At 50.6% G+C, this 19,530-nt stretch overlaps 2 protein-coding genes across 2 annotated transcripts; both read left to right on the top strand.

The window, feature by feature from the left end:
* The first annotated feature begins 2,349 nt into the window (after window positions 1-2,349).
* Madcam1 (mucosal vascular addressin cell adhesion molecule 1) lies at window positions 2,350-6,266 on the top strand. Its single transcript, XM_051177464.1, has 5 exons — window positions 2,350-2,600; window positions 2,845-3,111; window positions 3,326-3,655; window positions 4,961-5,398; window positions 5,997-6,266. The coding sequence occupies exons 1-5, from the start codon at window positions 2,540-2,542 to the stop codon at window positions 6,125-6,127; spliced, it is 1,227 nt and encodes a 408-aa protein (XP_051033421.1). The 5' UTR covers window positions 2,350-2,539; the 3' UTR covers window positions 6,128-6,266.
* Window positions 6,267-7,039: 773 nt separating this feature from the next.
* Window positions 7,040-13,732, top strand: Tpgs1 (tubulin polyglutamylase complex subunit 1). Its single transcript, XM_051177463.1, has 2 exons — window positions 7,040-7,464; window positions 12,994-13,732. Exons 1-2 carry the CDS (start codon window positions 7,091-7,093, stop codon window positions 13,529-13,531), a joined length of 912 nt encoding a protein of 303 aa, XP_051033420.1. The 5' UTR covers window positions 7,040-7,090; the 3' UTR covers window positions 13,532-13,732.
* Window positions 13,733-19,530: the final 5,798 nt, after the last annotated feature.

The raw sequence follows: 19,530 nt of genomic DNA, 5'->3' as shown, positions 1-19,530 counted from the left end.
TCAGACCACCCCAGGGTCCTCTGGGACCCACACTCTGAAGGAGCCAGGAACAGTGAGCATGCAAAATTGACGAGAGTGAGTGAGTGGAAGGGCCACTATCAGAGCAAAGCTACCTTCTGGAACTTTCCTCGTGCTGTAGGCAGGGGAGCCAGGATGTCTCCTGAGAAGGACTTCCTTCTTATAGGACAATGGCGGGAAGGGGGGAGTCGGAGTGAGGACAGGAGGTGCCCCAAGTGCCACGGAGAGCACAACAGAGTCCTGCTAACCCTTGGCCCTGCTGGGGACAGCCAGCCCCTGGGCCACCAGCACTCCAGTCCCCTGTGCCCTCCCTGTTCCCGCCTGTATCTCTGACCCTGCTTTTGTCTTTGTGTCTTTCTGTCTCTGTCATTCTGTCTTGTGTCATGTCTCTGACCCTGTCTGTCATCTGTGTCTCTATCTGTATCTCCTTCTCTGCCCTTTGTCTCTCTGGGTCATGTCTTGGTCCTCTCTCCTCTCTATCCCCCTGTTTCCCTTAGTGTCCCCTCTCCTTCTTCCCTCTCTGGCCTCCCCACAGCTTGTCCCCTCTACACTGTGGCCCTGGCCCTACTCTCTCTTTCCCACCAGGAGCAGAATGCTCACTGTCTTGCAGTTGGAGTCAGGGCTGAGAAGTGTCCCTTGAGATCTTCAAGGAAAGCAGGGACCACGCCTGCAACCCACAGTGCCTGGCGCCTGCTGACCCCTCCCCACCTGGCCTTGGTATAACAGGAAACCAGGTCAGGGGCTGGGAAGTAGCCCATTCACCAGGCCCGCTGCCCCCCACCCGGGTTAAGGGCCCAGCTTCCCGGGAAGGGCCTGTGCCTTGGAGTCACCTTCCTGCACAGCTTCCGGGCCCTGGTGCATGCTGGGCAAAGGGAAGGGGGATGGGACCTAGGCAACCACAGTTCAGAGTCCACACACCTGAGCCTCGTGTCCAGTACTTTCTGGGCCTCAGTTTCCCCATTGTGATACTAGCCTCCACCTGTCATACCCCCTGCCACTGGTGCCTCCGTGTCTACTTCTAAGAGCCTGACTGACAGTCTGCATGCTGAGTAGGATGATCATGGCAGGAGCAGACAAGGTCTCACCCTGTATGGTCAAGGTTTCTGTTGCTGTGATAAAATACCATGACCAAAAGCAAATTGGGGAAAAGTGTTTATTTCAGCTTACACTTTCAGATCATTATCCTTCAGGAAGGGAAGCCAAGGCAGGACCCTGGAGGCAGGGGCTGATGCAGAGGCCGTGAAGGGTGCTGCTTAATCTCTTGCTCCCCATGGCTTGCTCAGCCTGCCTTCTTATAAAACCCAGGACCACCAGCCCACAGATGGCACCATCCACAATGGGCTGTGCCCTCCCACATCAATCATTAATCAAAAATACATCTCCACCACCCAGCTGGGAGGTGATGACATACACCTTTCATCCCAGCACTTGGGAGCCAGAGGCAGGCAGATCCCTAGGAGTTCAAGAACAGCCTGGTCTACAGAGCAAGTTCCAGGACACCGAGAAACCCTGCCTCAAAAAGCAAAACAAAATCAAAAAATACCCCAAAGGCTTGCCTCCTCACCAATCTGGTGGGGGTAGTTTTTTCAACTGAAGTTCTCTCTCTCTTCCCAAATGACTCTGCTTATATCGTCACCAAACCCCTAGGCAAGTCCATGTTGATGGAGACAAACTTCAAGCATCTGCAGACTTGACCTCCACAGGGACCTTAGGAAGGCAGGGGCATGTCACGGAGACTGGAGAGGACAGGGCAGCAGTGCAAAGGTCCTGTGGCTGCTGGAGGCAGGAAGGACATATGACTCTAACCTTCCTTCTCTGGGTGTTGATATAGGGAAGAATGTTCCTCAAGAAGGGTCTGGGCCATGAGGAAAAGTATCTTGGAGGAAAATGGGAGAGAACTTAAGGAAGTGGTGAGAGATTCTCAGAACTCAGCAGTGAGGCCCAGGATCAAAAGCAAGCCAGCCCCAGACTCCAGTCTCTGTCAGGCCTGCAAAGTCTTATGCAATGAAAGGGCACAAATTCAGGGGGCAACTGGTGACTTGTCCCAGACACTGACATTCAGTCCCAGGAGAAACCCCCAACCCCCCACCACTCCCACCTCATGCACATGGCCACAAGGGACTCCCTCCATCCTGAACCGGACCAGGCCCCTATGCCACCCCCATGTGGCCACCTGTGGGAATGAAGGCAGGGCTCAAGTCAGCCGGGGCGGAGCAGCCTAGGACTGGCTGGTTTCCATGCACTTGACCCACCATGGTGACCCCAGCCTCTAGCCTCAGCCTTCCCGTCCATAGAACTGGGGCCTGGAACCTTCCCAAACCTTCCCTGCCTGTCTGTTCCAACTGTGTTCCCAGGTCTCTGCCTCTTGTGGAGTGGGGGTCGGGCTGGGAAAGCCCCCAGGGAAACTCCCACGGAGTTGGGAGGAGGGGAAGGAGAGGCAGGGTCTCAAGACAGCGGGAAGTCGCCAGCCTGCTGCTATTTAAACCGCTTCCCCTGGCAGTCGCAAGACAGAGGGGACAGCATGAAGTTCAGCCCGGCCCTCCTGCTGGCCATGGCCATGGTACCCTTCCAGCTTGGCAGTGGTGAGCAGGGATGTGGGGAGTGGAGGGGGCTTTGACAGATGAGTGGGTATAAGGGAAGGGGCTTTGGGAGTACTGTGAAAGCCTGGAGCTTTAGAAGCTGGTCGGGGAAGTGGGGGTTCTAGCTGCTCTGATCAAGGTCAGGCACCTGGGGCAGAGGTCTAGAGCCCTGGGGTCTCAACCTAGAGTCAGGTCTGGAATCTGAGACCCAGTCACCCCAATGTGGATTTAATGCTATTTCCCCCAGGCCAGTTCCTCCATGTGGATCCCCCTGAGCCTGTGGTGGCTGTGGCCAATGGCACATCGCTCCAGCTCACCTGCAGCTTGCCCTGTAACAAGAGCGTAGCCAGGGTGCAGTGGCTTGGCCTGGACACTGACTTGGCCAATGTGCAGACCCTCCCTGGCAGCAGCATCCTCTCTATACAAGGCATGCTGACAGACACGGGCATGCGTATGTGTGTGGGCTCCTGTGGGGGCCAAAGCTCCCAGCACTCCGTGCAGATCCTTGTGTATGGTGAGGCCCACCCTGCCCTTCTAGGTGCTACCTACCCAGGGGTATCAGAACCTTATACCACACTAACAGCATCACCCCAGACCTGCAGGCTAACATATCCACCTTTCCTGTCCTGTCCCGGGTACCTAAGGTACCATCTCCCCAAACCTACCTCCTCTGCCTGGCCCAGCGCTGATCTTCAAACTCAGCCCTGAGCCCTACCTTTCATCCACAGCCTTCCCAGACCAGCTGGTGGTGTCCCCAAAGTCCCTTGTACCCGGACAGGACCGAGAAGTGTCCTGCACAGCCCACAACATCTGGCCTGCAGGCCCGGACAGTCTCTCCTTTGCCCTGTTACTGAGAAACCAGAGTCTAGAGGGTGCTGAGGCCCTGGAACCAGAGCAAGAGGAGGAGGAGACCCAGGAGGCCGAGGTCACGACTCTGTTCCGAGTGACACAGCGCTGGCTGTTACCCGCCCTGGAGACCCCTGCCCCTTCTGCCCTCTACTGCCAGGCCACCATGCAGCTACCCAATGTGGTGCTGACCCACAGAAGGGAGCTTCCGGGTAAGTCCTCTGTGTCCCACCTGTCTCTAGGCTCAGCTGCTCTGGAGCTTGAACCAGGATTGCTTGTCCACACCTGGATATTCCCAACAGAATTTGTTGGAAGCAGCCTTGGTGGGGCTGCAATTGGAGCCAGCTGAGAGGCCCCACGTCTGTACCTGAGTGGGGGAGTGTGGATGAGGGAAAGGCTAGATATAGACAATAAAGAAAGACAGAGAGACAGAATAAAGGTCAGGAGGGCAGGTCACTCAATACTGAAATGCCACAAGTTTATTCTTCACTACTCTTATATACCTTAACCAAAAGGGGAACACAGTATCATGTATATGGAACAAACAGACTTTTCTTCCTCATTTATTCTAAGGGTTCAGTAACCACACCTTAGATTCAACTTCTTGTTCCCTAGCCTTGAGGTCAGGAGTAGCCACACCTCAGATTCAGGTCTGTTGTTATTTAGACTAAGACAGCTGAAACATCCCTCTGTAGCCACACCTTTGACCTTTAGGTTTTGTGATTTGCTGACAGCTTTGAACTCTGTCCTTGTGCCAAGATGGAATGCAGCCATCTTTATGAACACCCACAAGAACTGGTCAGGGTACCAGCCCCATGAGGCAGCCAGAGAAAAGACAAATTCGAAAGATGAGGGCCTACTCTGTGCCAGCTCCAAAATGATATCTCCATCATTTTCCATTCCCCAATTCTTGGCTTTGCCAAGGCCATTCTATGCTGAAAGACAAGGATGGAGCCAGCACTCAGTAGGTATTTTATAAACACTGTCAAGTAGACTCAAGGCAGGTCCCAGCACTCAGTAGGTATTCTACAAATGTTGGCTGAGCAGATTAATAGAATTTGGCACACTATAGGTGCCTTATAAACACTGGTCAAGTAGACTCATAGGAACCTGTGCCCAATAGGTGCTTTATAAACAGTGGTCTAGCCTTTAATCCCAGCACTAGGAGGAGAGAAGCAAGTGGATCTCTGAGTTTGAGGTGAGCCTGGTCTACAGAATGAGTTCCAAGACAGCTAAGGCTACACAGAGAAACCCTGTCTCAAAGGAATAAATAAATAAATAAATAAATAAGCAAGCAGCAGCCTAGTAGACTTACATAGGACCCGATACCCAATAAATTCTCTGCCTGTGTCAGCATCTCCTGACCCCAGCTACTCTACTATGATGTCCCATGCCCCTTCAGTGATAAGGGTGGGAAGATGGGAGGGGGGTAGATTCTGTCCCAATACTGGGATGCAGATGAAAAAATTGAGGCAGGAGAGGGGCCCAGGGCTACAGGAAGAACCTTCTGTTTGCAGTCCTACAGAGCCGGACCTCACCAGAGCCCACCACCACCACCTCTACCAAGCCCTACATTCTGACCTCACCATACACTACTGAGGCCAGCTCCACTGAACTCCCCAACCACACAACCCTGCTGTCTACCCCTCCTCATTCCACGCTTAGCTCTAGGACTCTGAGCTACGCTGGAACTTGCCATCCTCAGATCCATCAGGACCAGGAGTCAGCTGGCTGGCAACTACTCTGCAAGGCACCCTGTGGCCCTGGAGTTACGGTGCACTGGACGCTGGCTCCTGGAGACCTGGCAGAGTACCACAAGAAGGAGGTCGGGGCCCAGGCATGGCTAAGCATACCACCCTCAGGTCCCATTCCTGAGGGCTGGTTCCAGTGCCGGCTGGATCCTGGGGGCCAGGTAGCCAGTCTGTATGTCTCTGGCCAGGTGTTCTCAAAACCTTGTAAGTGCTGGGGACCTGGGGAGGGATGGAAGTATGGGATTAAAACACTAGTTGGGACCAGTTGGGGCTGGATGGTGGTGGCCCACACCTTTAATCCCAACACTCCAGAGGCAGATGCAGGCAGATCTCTATGAGTTCAAGGCCAGCCTGGGCTACAGAGCTAGTTCTAGGACAGCCAGGGCTACACAGAGGAAAAACCCTGCCTCAAAAACAAACAAAAAGATCAAACAACAACAAAACACTAGTTGGGTTTTTGTGCCATGCCTAGACTCTGTTTCCTTGTGAGTTCACTTAGCCTTCAAAGCACCTTGCAGATCCTGTGAAATAAATGGTTAAAAAAAAGTTATTTAATGTTGGTTTCAGATGGCTGAGGCTGGCCTCAAACTTGCTTTGTAGCTGAAAGTGACCCTGATCCTCTTGCCTCAGCCCCATAAGTGCTGGGATAACAGATGTGCACCACGACACCTGTTTTAATGGTTGGATTTTAAAACACATTAATAAGATGGTAGTCCACTTTTAAACAATATGGGCCTATGTACAGTTCCCTCAATGGAGCCTGCAGGCACAGGGTCTCATGACAGCCTTTCTACTCTCTCAGCCTCCATCATCACCCTCTGGATTGGCAGCTTGGCGTTGGCATTGCTCATGCTGGCTTTCCTTGCCTACCGCCTGTGGAAACGCTACCGATCAAGTCCTCCCCCAGACACCACCTCATGCACACGCCTATGAAGCTCGATTGTGCCAGACTATGGGGATCGGAGAATGACCAGCTGCTGGGTTTAGGGCAGTCACGATGATAAGAGTATGGCCCCTTTTCTTGATGGGCGGCACTTCTAAAAGCTCCTTCCAGCTGCTGGCCCAGAGCAGAATAAAGATCCCATTATCTGGTCATTGCTGTGTCCTGTCGTACTGTGAAAACAGAGAAGCTCTGTGCATTTCTCAGACTTACACCCGGGGTCCCTGGAGACTGGCATATATATCCCAGTCCATTTTGGTAGGCCCTAGCAGACCCAATGGCCTGCGAAAAAAGTACTCGAGGTGGGAGAGTAGCCTGGGCAAACACGAAAATGGGGCATAAGGGGGGGCAAGGGGATGGAGTTAACAGAAGAGGGACTCGCGAAGGTACTAGAGATACAGCAAGGACAAACCCCCTGGTGGACAGGAAGAGTAACTAACAGCCTTGAGAAGGAAAGGGAATCTGGTGAAGGCTTGCTCAAGGAGAGCTAAACCTTTCAGGAGACATAGTGTGAAGCCAAAATCCCGGCAGAGTTCAAGCCGAGTACAACGTCTGAGACTAAACGCAGAAAAGGGTCTGAACCCCGCCCTCAGTCCTAGATTCCCAGTGGACGAAGCCTTACACAGGTTTGGCAGGCAAGGATTTCTCTGGTACCCAAGGAGCCTCGTTGCTAGGAGACCATGGTTATGAAGAATTGCCCACGACCAAGATGGCGAGCGATAGCGCTTCGAACCAGAAATCAAGCCCTTCCTGGTCTGGCAAGCTCACGATTCCGGACCGAAGCTAAGATATCCAGTCACGGAGTACCAGAAGAGATGAAAACAGAGAATGCCACTTAGGGCACAGAGGGAAAGGTAGCCTGTGCCTGTCACTGACAAGACTCAGAGAGGACGCGGCCGCCTCTACCCTTAACAAAAATGGCCGTCCAAGGAAAGTGCCTTGTCGCGCCGTGAATTATGGCAGTGCTTCCGGTCCCGCTGCCCTCAGCAAAGATGGCGGCAGTGGAGAAGCGGCGGCTGACAGTAGCACCAGCGGCCACTTTCGCGGACAGCAGCCGGACATCGGTGTCCCAGGCGGCAGCGGCAGCCGAGAGCGAGGAGGACTTCCTACGGCAGGTCGGCGTGACGGAGATGCTGCGCGCGGCCCTACTGAAAGTGCTGGAGACACGGCCCGAAGAGCCCATCGCCTTCTTGGCGCACTACTTCGAGAACATGGGCCTGCGCTCGCCAGCCAACGGCGGCGCTGGGGAGCCCCCAGGCCAGCTCCTCCTGCAGCAGCAGCGCCTGGGCCGCGCACTGTGGCACCTTCGCCTGGCTCACCACTCGCAGAGGTGCGGACCGATGGCGGGCGGGGTGCCCGGACTACAGCTCCCGACAGGCCCCGCGCGGGCTCAACTTGCCGCCAGCGCGGGGCATATCCGGGAGTAGTAGTCTGTCCTCTTTTCCGGGGCCTGGTCCGCTAAGAGCGGTGTGACATCCGAATTACAGCTCCCGGCATGCTTCGCGTAGATTCTGGCAGCTTTATGCACGGGGTGTACTGGGGATTATGGTCCTAGTAGGTAGTGTTGGGAGTTGTAGTCCATATATTGCTGGAGCTTCCTGATGATTATGGCCTAAGGGGTTTTACTTTTGAGCCCTGCCCTGTTTCTCCTCGCAGCCCAGGGATTTGGAGGTCAAGAAGCGCAGCGACGACCTGGCCCAAGACGCCACCCCTGCAGTCAGAGCATAAATAGCTGCGGTGCTTGTCCAGGAGATGGGCAGCCTGTGTACTGAAGCGCCACCCTGCAGTGCAATCCTGAGGGGGGCACCTGCAGGGCATAGGCTGGTCTAGAGCCAGGTGTGAACCTGCTGGGAGGCCTGGAGCTCAGCAGTTGCAATCGCTTCTGTGCCCCAGTGGGAAAAATTCCCAGTGTAGAAGATGACTGAGGGACACTTTCCCATTGCACAGTGGATAGAGGAAGCTGATCAGTAGGGGTCATTAACCAGCAGATGACAAAGTGAGTGAACTGGTGTCTGGGGTCTCAGCATGGAAGTGGCTTTACAAAGGGTGCATGGAGAAAGACTCAGAAGATGTTAGGCAGCAGTGACCCCGGTTTTGCCCAGGGGAGTCAAAAGTCCAGGCATCGTACATTCCTGCTGGTTCCGTCCCCGAGTCCCAAAGAAGCTGGAAGAGTAGAACAGAGTAGGGGTGGGTCTGAGCAGAGCAGACATCTCTACACTAGGGGGAGAGCACTCAGTGTCCCCAGATGATGGCCAGGAAGGGGAGGATGGGCTGATGTGGCAGGAGAGGGGGGTTACAAACATACGGTCGGTGGGACACAGTCATAAAGGCTGAGAGACCAGTGGTTGTGTAAAGTTGCTAGTCACTTGATGAGGAATCCAAGCAAGAAGGTGGACAGTCTACAGCTGAGACTGCAGTGGGGATGTGAGCAGAGGGTGAAGCTATCAGTGTGGTAGACTTTCTTTTGGGCCACCAACCAGCTCCCAAATCATGACACAGACTTATGTTATGAACGCTTGACTTTAGCTTCTTGGTAGCTCTTATAACTTACCCTGTTTCTCTTTGGAACTTTTTACCTTTCTCCCACTCTGTACATCTTACTTTCCTATTTCCTGTTTCTGGCTGGTGGCTGCCCCTGGCATCTCCCTCTTTTTCTCCTTAATTCTCTCGCTCTTTTTTCCTAGATTTCTCCTCCTACTTATTCTCTCATCCTGCCAGCCTCACCTGTCTCTCTGTTGCCTAGCTATTGGCCATTCAGCTTTATTAGACCAATCAGGTAGGCAAAACAACACATTTTACATCATTAAATACAACATAAACAAATGTAACACATCTTTGCATGCTAAATATTCCACAACAGAAACAAATGTACCACAGTTTTACATAGTTAAAGTAATATTCCACAACATATCAGCAGAGGAGGAAGCACACAGGTCTGCACACTGAGGTGCCCCAGGGAGGGAGGGAGAGAATAAACAGGAATAAATGGCTTCCTGGGGCATCTGTCTGCAAGAGAGTCTCACATAGATGAAAAGCAGTCAGCTTGTGATTTAACATAGACACATTGTCTGAGTTGAAGTCACAGCCTCGTCTGATTATCTGGGGCAAGGGTTGTGACCATGTCATCAGGTCTCTGTGTCCTTCACCACGTGCATAGCCTCTGTGCCAGTATCCTAATCCTGCCAGCCCCTGGGTCCATACCTGCCCTCCTCTGACATGGCCTCATCTTATCCAGATGAAACCATGAAAATGGTGTTTAGCCCATTCTGAGCTGTGTGTGGACATGAACTTGGGGTCACTGCTTGTTGTTGATTGTTTTACTCCTTGGCTGTCTGGGGGCCTGCCACTCACCTCCAAATATATCACACACTGGAGGGTTATTCTTAATTATGAATGCCTGATCTTAGCTTGGCTTGTTTCTTGCCAGCTTTTCTTAAATTATCCCATCTAGCTTTTGCCTCTGGGCCTTTTCCTTCTCTTACTTCTGTAATCTTACTTTCACTCTTACTCTGTGGCTAGCTGAGTATCTAGCCCCTTCTTTTATCAATCCTTCTCTTGTTCCTAGATCTTTTTTTTCTTCTTCTCCCATTTAGTCTCTCTGCATGCCACCCCCACCTATCCTTTCTCCTGCCTAGCTATTGACCACTTACTTCTTTATTAGACCATCAGGTGTTTTAAGCAGACAAAGTAACACAGCTTCACAAAGTTAAGCAAATGCAACATAAAAGAATTCCACAGCATAAACAAATGTAACACATGTTAAACTAATATTCTACAACAACTGCTCACCCCAGAACCCAGTGTTATACCACTAACCTTTGGCAGCTCAGAACAGCAAGCCAATCAAGTCCCCAGAAATGCACCCAAGGGTGAAACCACCAATGTGTCCATCTGATGTCACAGAACTAGGCTTCTCTTCCTCCCCCAGGGAAGCCCCAGTCACTGCTCTCCACTTCAGAACCCATGATTTGTGTCTATGTAGAGAGCAGGTCCTTGTGCAGTGCTCAGCATGAGCCACCACACATAGAAACACTGCCACTAACAAATTGTCAGCAGAGCCACTTCCCTAGAGTTAAGGGGCTGCACGTCTCAAGTCTCTCTCAAGCCTCTATAGGCCATGGCCCTGGTGTCCCCATGTATCATCTCCCTGCCAACCCATGAGAGCTACTTAAAATCACTGTTCACCCCAGAATATGACTGAAGCCTTGGCTACCAGGGGCCAAACCAGGAAGGAGTCAGACCCATGAGATGAAACCCCTGCAAACCTTCCTGGCTACCATGCTGCTAATGGTGGCAGGGAAGGTACACTGGCTATATTGTCCCTAAGCTGTTAGGGGGTCATTTTGTGACTCTATTAGGGCTCTTTTGATCAAATATAACTTAATGATTTAAAAATCACTGAAGCACTAGCTGGTCACATTGAAGGATGATCCAGTGAAAGCCTCCCCTCAGCCACAGCCGTTCTCCCTGAGGCACCCCAGATCCTGCAAGGTGCTGAAGAGCATCCCTGCCTACACCCCTCCATACTAGGAGCTCTCTGAGTATAGAGAGCTGAAACAGGGGCATGTGCCCCCCCATCCAGCCGTGCCCCAGGGAGGAGGAGGAAGGGGCTCCCACTACCTGCACACAGTGCTGAGCACAGAGCTGTCTGTGCAAAGCAGATCCATAGCCCATGCTCTACCAAGGCTGGAGCTCACCACCGTGTCTCTGCCCCCTCACCTGTCTGACTCATCCTGTGATCCCCAGGAGCTGATGTGAGCCACCTGAGAGGTGGGTGTCCTTGTACCAGGCCATAAGTACCTGTAAACAGCCAAGGGCTTGGCAAGGTGGGTGGGGCCCTCCTCCCATGTGAGCAGAAGATCATGTTGTCCATCCTCCCAAGAATCTGGAGTTGCAGAATTCCGGTTTGCATTCCTTGGGTAAGCAGAGCAAAGCTCACAGAGGCAGCATTGTCAGAAAGCCAATTACTCAGAGGCAGGTCTGGATCTGGTCCAGGAACCAAGCAAGGGCCTAGGCCTTGTACCCTTGGAGGTCACTGCCAGAGAAGGTAGAAACAGGACAAGAGTTCTGGTGGTTGTGTATCAGTCAGGAAGAGCTATGTTGTGCTGCTATAACAAATAGCCCCAGCGTCTCCGTGGCTCTTAACACAGCTGGGGCCCTGCTGACAGACCTTCACAAAAGACACACAGTCCATTCTCTGGGCATCTGCTGCAGCTGGCTAAGATTTATTAAGTTCTTACTACACCAAGGTCTCTAGAGGGTGAGGCATCCTAGGAAGCCCCAGGAGGTCAGGGTGAAACAGACCACCCTCATTGTGAATCTGAGCCACACAACGACCAGAGTAAGGTCCACTGTCAGTTACTCTTTGGGTTCTACAGTCAGACTATCAGCCTACTCAGAGCCTGGATTTCCCACAAAGCTGCGCTTGTGGTCACCACTGTGGTCCACTAGGAGGGTCCCCACCCTGGGGTGAGGGAAAGAGCTACCTGACACAGCACACACTTTCTGTGCTCACTAGCTCTTAGTTGAGAGATCCATGTCAGAACTGGCCACTTTGTGCCTCAATAAAACTTCATTTACAACCAGCCATGGAGCTGAGGCACAGAGATCATGGGTTTAAGGCTCAAGCTTCAGCTACTGAGAGACACTGCTTCACAACAAACAGCTTGCTTGTCACAGGATGGCTGCATGAGGACATCACAGGAAGGCTTAGGTGTGTAGGTGATAGTAATGAGGATTGTCCTTGCCCCTGATGCCCCTCCCCGGCTGTTCCCTGGGGGAGCAGTGAATGATCCCTTAGATGCCCCAACAAGTCTGCTGCTTGGTTGAGTGGGCACTTACTAGTGCATACTATGTGCTGGGGTGGGACTCAGTTGGCAGAACTCTCACTTAGCATGCCTGAACCACTGGTTCCAGCACTGCATAAACTGGACATAGTGCACTCAAGAAGTGGAGGATCAGGAATTCAAAATCAGTCTGGGCTATATGAGACCCTTCTCAAACAGAAACCCCCAAAAGCTTGTCCAGTAAAGGTGCTTGCTGAATTCTCACTACCTGAATCCATTCAGTTGCTGGAAACCATGCGAAGACAGAAGGGACCCAACTCTTAAAGGGTCATCCTCTGGCCACCTACACATACACCACAGGTACACATACATTCATATGCACTAATAATTAATTGGTTTAGCTGTTGTTTGGTTTTTTTGTTTGTTTGTTTCTTTTTTTTTTTTTTTTTTTTTTTTTTTTTTTTTTTGAGACGAGGTTTCTCTGTAGCTTTGGAGGCTGTACTGGAACTAGCTCTTGTAGACCAGGTTGGTCTCGAACTCGCAGAGATCCGCCTGCCCCTGCCTTCCGAATGCTGGGACTAAAGGTGTGTGTCACCACCGCCCAGCAATTAATTGGTTTTGTGACAAGGTCTCACTCTATAGATCAGATAGCCTCAAAACTCACAGAGAGCCTCCTGCCTCTGCCTCCTGAGTGCTGGGATTCAAAGATTGCTCTACCACTTTCATCTTAAATGAACTTTTAAATTTAATTGTTTATGTATAGGTGTTTTACCTGCATGTGTGCCTGGTGCTTGGGAGGCCAGAAGAGGGCATCAGATTCTCTGCAACTTGAGTTACAGATGGTTGTGAGCCGCCATGTGGTGCTGGGAATGAGCCTAGGTCTTCTGCAAGTGTAGGCCTATCTACCAAACAATCTCAGCAGCCCCTTAAATACACTTTAAGAAAGCAAACATCTGGGGTTCCTTTATGCTCGGGAGGGAGGGCAGACAAATGAGCTGGATTGCTGGGGAGGTCTGGAAAGGCCCCGGTGGCCGGCCAGGCTGCGGAGCCCTGACACCCTGCTATCCCTGCAGGACTGCCTTCAACAACAATGTGAGTGTGGCCTATGAGTGTCTGAGCGCCAGTGGCCGCAAGAAAAAGCCGGGGCTGGATGGGCGCACATACAGTGAGCTGCTGAAGCGCGTGTGCAGGGATGGCGGGGCACCGGAGGAGGTGGTGGCGCCACTTCTACGCAAGATCCAGTGCCGGGACCACGAGGCTGTGCCGCTGGGCATCTTCCGGGCAGGCATGCTGTCGTGTTTCGTGCTGCTGGAGTTCGTGGCACGGGCCGGTGCCCTCTTCCAGCTGCTGGAGGACCCAGGCCTGGCGGTAGCTGATCGGCGCGTGGGCCAGGCTGTGCTGGACACGCTCGAGGGTGCGCTAGGCACCGGAGACCTGGCGGCGGCTCCCACACACTACCTAGAGGCCGGTTCCCGCTTGGGCCCCGACAGCCTGGCACGTGCCCTGGACCGGGCAGCGACTGGACGGCGGCCCAGCGCCCCCATGGCCCGCGAAGAGTTCCTGGAGAAGGCTGCAGCCCTCTTCATCGCCAAGGTCAAACCGGTAGGCTGAGCCCACGACGCTGGCACGCCCAGTCACCTGGGAAGGTTCTGACAGGACTTGGGACCTGCAAACCAGTGTCCTGGCACCCTGCACGGGGCCCACACCCAAGGAAGCCCCGCGTGGACCCTGCAGGACCAGAACCCGCAGCTCAGTCCCCTCTGTACTGGCCTGCCATCCCTACTCAAAGAAATAAAAGTTGAAAAGACCTGACCTTGCTGGTCGTCTGTGTGCAGCTCCTCGTCCATTACCACCAACTACAGCTACGGCCCCTAGCCCTTCACCCTAGAGACCAACAAAGATGAGGGGATTTGGGGAGGATCTTCCCAAGGACAACACATCTCTGCTGATGGCAGGACTTGTAGCAGGCTTTCTTGTACCACCAACCCCTAAATCATGACCCGGAGACTTACTAGTTAGGAATGCTGGTCCTTAGCTAAGGCTTGTTTCGGGGTAGCTTCCTCCTCCCCTCCCCCTCCCTCCCCCCCCATGGGTTGCTTCACAGGAAAACTTCTATTCAAGCCCAGCTTTTATTTATTTATCTTTAACTTAATCATTTCTATTCATCTATGTGCAGCCCTGAGGCTCATTTACTGCTCATCTACTACTGTCCATCCAGCTTTCATGCTTACCCATCTGGCCGACTGGCCTCCAGCCCCCTTTTTCTCTCTACCTACCAGCCCCACCTATCACTTCTCTGCCTAGCTATTGGCCATTCAGCTTTTTATTAAATCAGGTAGGCAAAGTAAAACAGCAGCACATCTTTACATAGCTAAACAAATGTAGCATAAACACAAGAAACATACCTTTACATAATTAACAATGCAATATATCTTTACATAAACAATTATTCTGTATGTAACACAGATGTAACACTTGTTGTTTGTTTTTTGAGACAGGGTTTCTCTGTATTGCTTTGGAGCCTGTCCTGAAACTTGCTCTGTAGACCAGACTGGCCTCAAACTCACAGAGATCTGCCTGCCTCTGCCTGCAGAGTACTGGGATTAAAGGCAACCTGTCCTGTGTTGATTGGTCAACTGGTTGCTGGGCCTATAGGCCCTCCCAGGGTGGTTACTATGCTGTGTACACCATTGTCATGCCATTATTACTATAAAGCACACCCAGAGTCCACCAGCTAACTTCTGATTGGTTCCTTGCCACATGGAGGGTATCTGACCTCCTAGTGACTGGGAGGAAGGGCAAGGTCAGGAAGCTCAGCACATTTTGCTGAGTCAGAGGCCTACATCTTGCTGGGACTTTTCTGTAGCCTAGCATGGCTGCCAAAGTAGGGGGCTGGGTGAGGGTCTGGTCCCTACACCCCATGCAAACCCATAGCTTCCTTAGCAAGAGCCTACCACTTCCCCACCTCCTGGCACTGCACCAGTCACAGATCACCAGAATGTCCTTGACACCCCATGGCCCCAGCTATCTGAGGGTGTCCCTGCAGGTATCAAACAGGGAAGCAAACCCCTCAGAGAGATGAGAATGAAAACCCTGGGTAGATTGACTTCATCAACCTGGATGATGAGACTTCAGAAGTCTAATGCCACGTGGTTCACTGTCAGCATACATAAAACACAGTACAACGTGAGAAAAGATGTTCAGGGCATACTCAGTTTAATCAGTCCAATTCCAGGTACACAGTAAAGCTTAGGCTGTGGCTGCATAGAAACTCTTTGATAAAGCACATGTGACTGAAGGGCCCAGCCCCTTGCCCAGCCAGGACAGGCTGCAGAAAGGTCCCAGCAAGATGAAGGCCTCTGGCTCAGCATGTGCTGCTGAATTTCTGGCCTTCTGACCTTGCCTGATCTGCCTCAGTCACTAAGAGGTCAGATAGAGATGTATTTACAGGCATTCTGCTCTAGGTAAAGTTGGCCTAGAGTCTGGTTCTGTCTATGCAGAACAAGTAGCCCTACTATTGCAGGATATTTGATCACTTTGAGAACCCCAAGATGGCATTATTTACTGGAAAAACCTGTTTCTAGTTGTGACTCAGTCCTAGCACACACCTTTAATATAAGAGCTTTCAGATTGTTGTAAACAGGACTAAATAAAAACATTCCATAGGTCAAGAGGTTGAGCAAGCAACCAATAGACAGGAAGTAACCAGAGAGATGTAACTAGGGAGTCTCTCAGGGAGGCTTGTGCTTAGTGGCACACAGAGAGAGCAGAGAGAGGCCCACGTACAGCTGCTGCCTGTGGGCTGGAGCCATCTGCTAGACAACGCACAAGTACTACTGACACACTAAGCTGAGCCACACTAGTGGCTGACATAGCAGTTTGTCTCACAGCATCAGAGAACACAGCAGATGTTCAGTAAAGACAGATCCAGATGGAAAAAACTTCTAACCAGATTACCCTGTGTTTAAAAAAGAAGAAGAAAGAAAGAAAATAGGTACGGACAGTCATAGAAAAAAATAGTTTATAAATAATGAGTTAGTCTTTTTTTCTTTTTCTTTTTCTTTTTTTTTTTTTTTGGCCAAGGTGGGGGAGGGGTGGGGGAGGGCGTTTCCCTGTATAATAGTCCTAACTATCCTGGAACTCATTTTGTAGACCAGGCTGGCCTCGAACTCATAGACACCCACCTGCCTCTGCCTCCCAAGTGCTGGGATTAAAGACATGCACCACCACTGCCTAGTAAATAAAGTATTTAAAGAGAGAATAAAATAACTGGACAGTGGTGGTATACATCTTTGATCCCAGTTCTCTGGAGGCAGAGGCAGGCAGATCTCTGTGAGTTCAAGGCCAGCCTGGTCTACAGAGCAAGTTTCAGGACAGGCTCCAAAGAAACCCTATCTCCGAAACCCACCCCCCCAAAAAGAGAATAAAATATAAAAAAGATAAGCCATATAAAGATGGGAAATACATAGAGTCTGGATCCTGTATGGTGTTGAGTTGACTTTAAATTTTTCTAATTCTAATGAACAGAGAATGGCAACTGCTGAGAGACATTGGATTGTGGAATTAAACCAACCTAGATACTTTAGAAATGCCTTTTAAAATTAAAATTTAAAAATGCATTGCTTTGAGGAAGAGGTTATGCTTTTATTTCCACTGAAAACAAAAGGCTGTGGATTTGTTCAAGGCTAAAGAGGAACAGTTTAGATCAGGGGAGAACCCCTGAAAATCCTGGCTACAGACATAAGGAATAAACCTTTAAAAAAAAAAAAAAAACCTACAAGAGAGGTGACATATATTTTACCTGCTCAAACATAAAACAGAAATCATTTTGTAGCTGACATGTGCACACCACACATTCCATACTTGTGTTAATGCAGATATGTGTGTTACTTTGAAAGTGTGTGTGTTTTCAGAGCAGGGGACCAGACACCAATGAAAATGTGTGGCCCAGGTTGTCCAGCCTCTCAGTGCCTCTGTTGCAGTTTCCTCAGAGCTCTACAAGAACAGCTTCAAGGCTGCTGGCTGAGATGGTCCAGCCTCACAGACTACTCCAGCCAGACTTCAGATAAGCCCCACAATTTCCCATTGCGCCAAGACTAGACAACAACTAGCTCTCCCAGGATTTGAACATTATCTCAATTATCTCAGGTACCTCAAAGATTCCAGTGCCCCCAGTCTAGAGAACACAATGCCCATATTCCCAAGAGATGGGATGGATGATTTTTGGTCATTTGGTGGGTTATGGATATCTGTCATCATTTAAATGGGTTGGTTACAAGTTGTTATTGGACATGGTCAAGGAGAAAGCTGAACAAAGGAGATTAAATTCAGGGATATCTTTCTGAAGGGAAAAGGGGGCAATATACTATAAAAATGATGGAATAAAAGGGTTGAGTCTACCTTTTTGTTTGTTTTGTTTTGTTTTTCAACAGGGTTTCCATGTGTATCCCTGGCTGTCCTGGAACTTACTGAATTCCTCCTGCCTCTGCTTCCCAAGTGATGGGATTAAAGGCATCATGTGCCATCACCACCCAGTGAGTCTACTTTTAAATAACCAACAGTCTCAAATATTTTACATTGATGTGGACTTTTTGTATGTTAATACAAATTTAAAGTTATTTTTGTATTATGTTTCTATTTCTTGTCTAAGATATTGTACCTTGAGACTAGAAAGATGGCTCAGTAGTTAAGAGCACTGGCTGCTCCTCCAGAGGTCCTGAGTTTGGTTCCCAGCAACCACATGGTGGCTCAAAACCATCCATAATGAGATCTTAAAGTATAATGCAAACTTTTAGTTCTTAAAAGCTATTTAGAACAATAAAGAAATACAGGTTAATAACCATCTATAACAATCAAACTTATAGTCAAGGTAGTTAGATATGTTTTCAAGGTTATACAAAGATATATTTTAGCCAAGATTAGTGGTACACACCTTTTGTCCCAGAACTTGGGAAGCAGAGGCAGGCGGATCTTTGTGAGTTTGAGGCCAACCTGGTCGACAGAGCAAGTTCCAGGACAGGCTCCAAAGTCACAGAGGAACCCTGTCTCAAAGAAGCACCTGATGGTCTAATAAAGAGCTGAACTGCCAATAGTGAGACAGAAGAAAGGATCAGTGGGAAGAGGCAAGGCAGAGCAAGAAGAGGACATCAGGGGCCAGCCAGCCATGGGATAAGAGTTAAAATAAGATATACAGAAATGAGAAAAGGAAAAAGCCCAGAGGCAAAAGGTAGGTGGGATAATTTAGAAAGGCTGACTAGCAATAAGCCAAGCTAAGAGAGGGAATCCACAAGTAGCTGAGGATCTTCTTGCTTCCATCTCCCAAGTGATGAGACGACAGGTGTTGAAAGACCCGTAGAGAGTAGACCTTTACACTCTCACTCAGGAAAGGCGTCCCCCCCCCCAAATCACTCAGGAGAAGCGGTCTTGATGTAAAAGCATGAGGTCTTTTATATTCCAGTGCACTGGGGTCCACAGTCATGCGCCACGCAGGGGCAGAGGACTAAGGACCGTGAGGGCAGAATTGAGATAGTTTTTATAGGATTACAACAAAGCCCGCACATCTTAAACCAATCATCTCATAGCATCCAGAGCCTGCGCAGTACAGACCAATCAATTTAAACCATCCAAGCCCATGCTTTATAGACCAATCAGTTTCCTATAGCCCCAGAGGTTTGCATTGGCACAGGTTCCTGGGTGGGGTAACAAAGCTCATTTCCTGTACAAAGAATGTGACCTTTAGCCTGTTTACTGGCTGAGGGCAGGGTCTGGAATTTAAGGTTTAAACTTCTAGCTTCCTGGGGTCTTTGGAGAGTTAGGCTCTATTTTTCCATTCTTATAGTGTGAGCCACAATTGATTTATGTGGTGCTGGTGATAGAACCTGGGGCTTCATGCATGCTGCACCAGCTCTGTACTGACAGGCACTCTCTCAACCGAACCCCAGTCCACCTTACCCTCCCCAGCCCACCCCAGCCCAGCCTACTACCTGGCCCTGGCTCCTTTCCCAGCTGCACAGGACCTCCCAGGGGAGCAGTGGCCTGTCCTCGGGGCTCCCAAGTGGGTGGATTATTCCCTCAAGTATGGCTTTTTGCACAGTGAAACGAATGATGGAGTTGGCTTTGCGTTCTTTTCCACGTGACAAATACCAACAGAGATGGGAAAGAGGACTTGTAATAACATGAACACTGTTGTGTGTCACTGGGGAGGCCATGCTCCTGGAGGTCAGGCTGTGGCTCAGTAGGCAGAGCGCTCACCTGGCATGCACAAGGCCCAGGGTTCCCTCACCATCACCAGAGTGTGAACGATAGTGCTGCACACCTGTCATCCCAGCAGCCGTATGTGGAGGGAGGACCAGGAGTTCAAGGTCATCCTCAGCTACACTGCAAGTTCAAGGCCAGCCAGCCTGAGCTACTTGAGACAGGGAAATACATTGTCTCCAAACACAAAGCTGACAGCAGACTGGGTCAGGCTGAGTTAAATAGTATGGGACCAACTCAACAGTCTGTGTGACAGTTACATGGTGGTGTGCCTTGTCATGTGTGCACGGAGAAGACAGCAGTCTGCATCAGTTCTTTTCCTCAATGGCTCCTCCTCTTGTTTTCTGACATAGGGA

Source organism: Phodopus roborovskii, unplaced genomic scaffold, assembly GCF_943737965.1.
Source record: "Phodopus roborovskii unplaced genomic scaffold, PHOROB, whole genome shotgun sequence".
In the NCBI taxonomy this organism is placed as follows: domain Eukaryota; kingdom Metazoa; phylum Chordata; class Mammalia; order Rodentia; family Cricetidae; genus Phodopus; species Phodopus roborovskii.
This window is presented reverse-complemented; position numbering and strand designations above follow the sequence as displayed.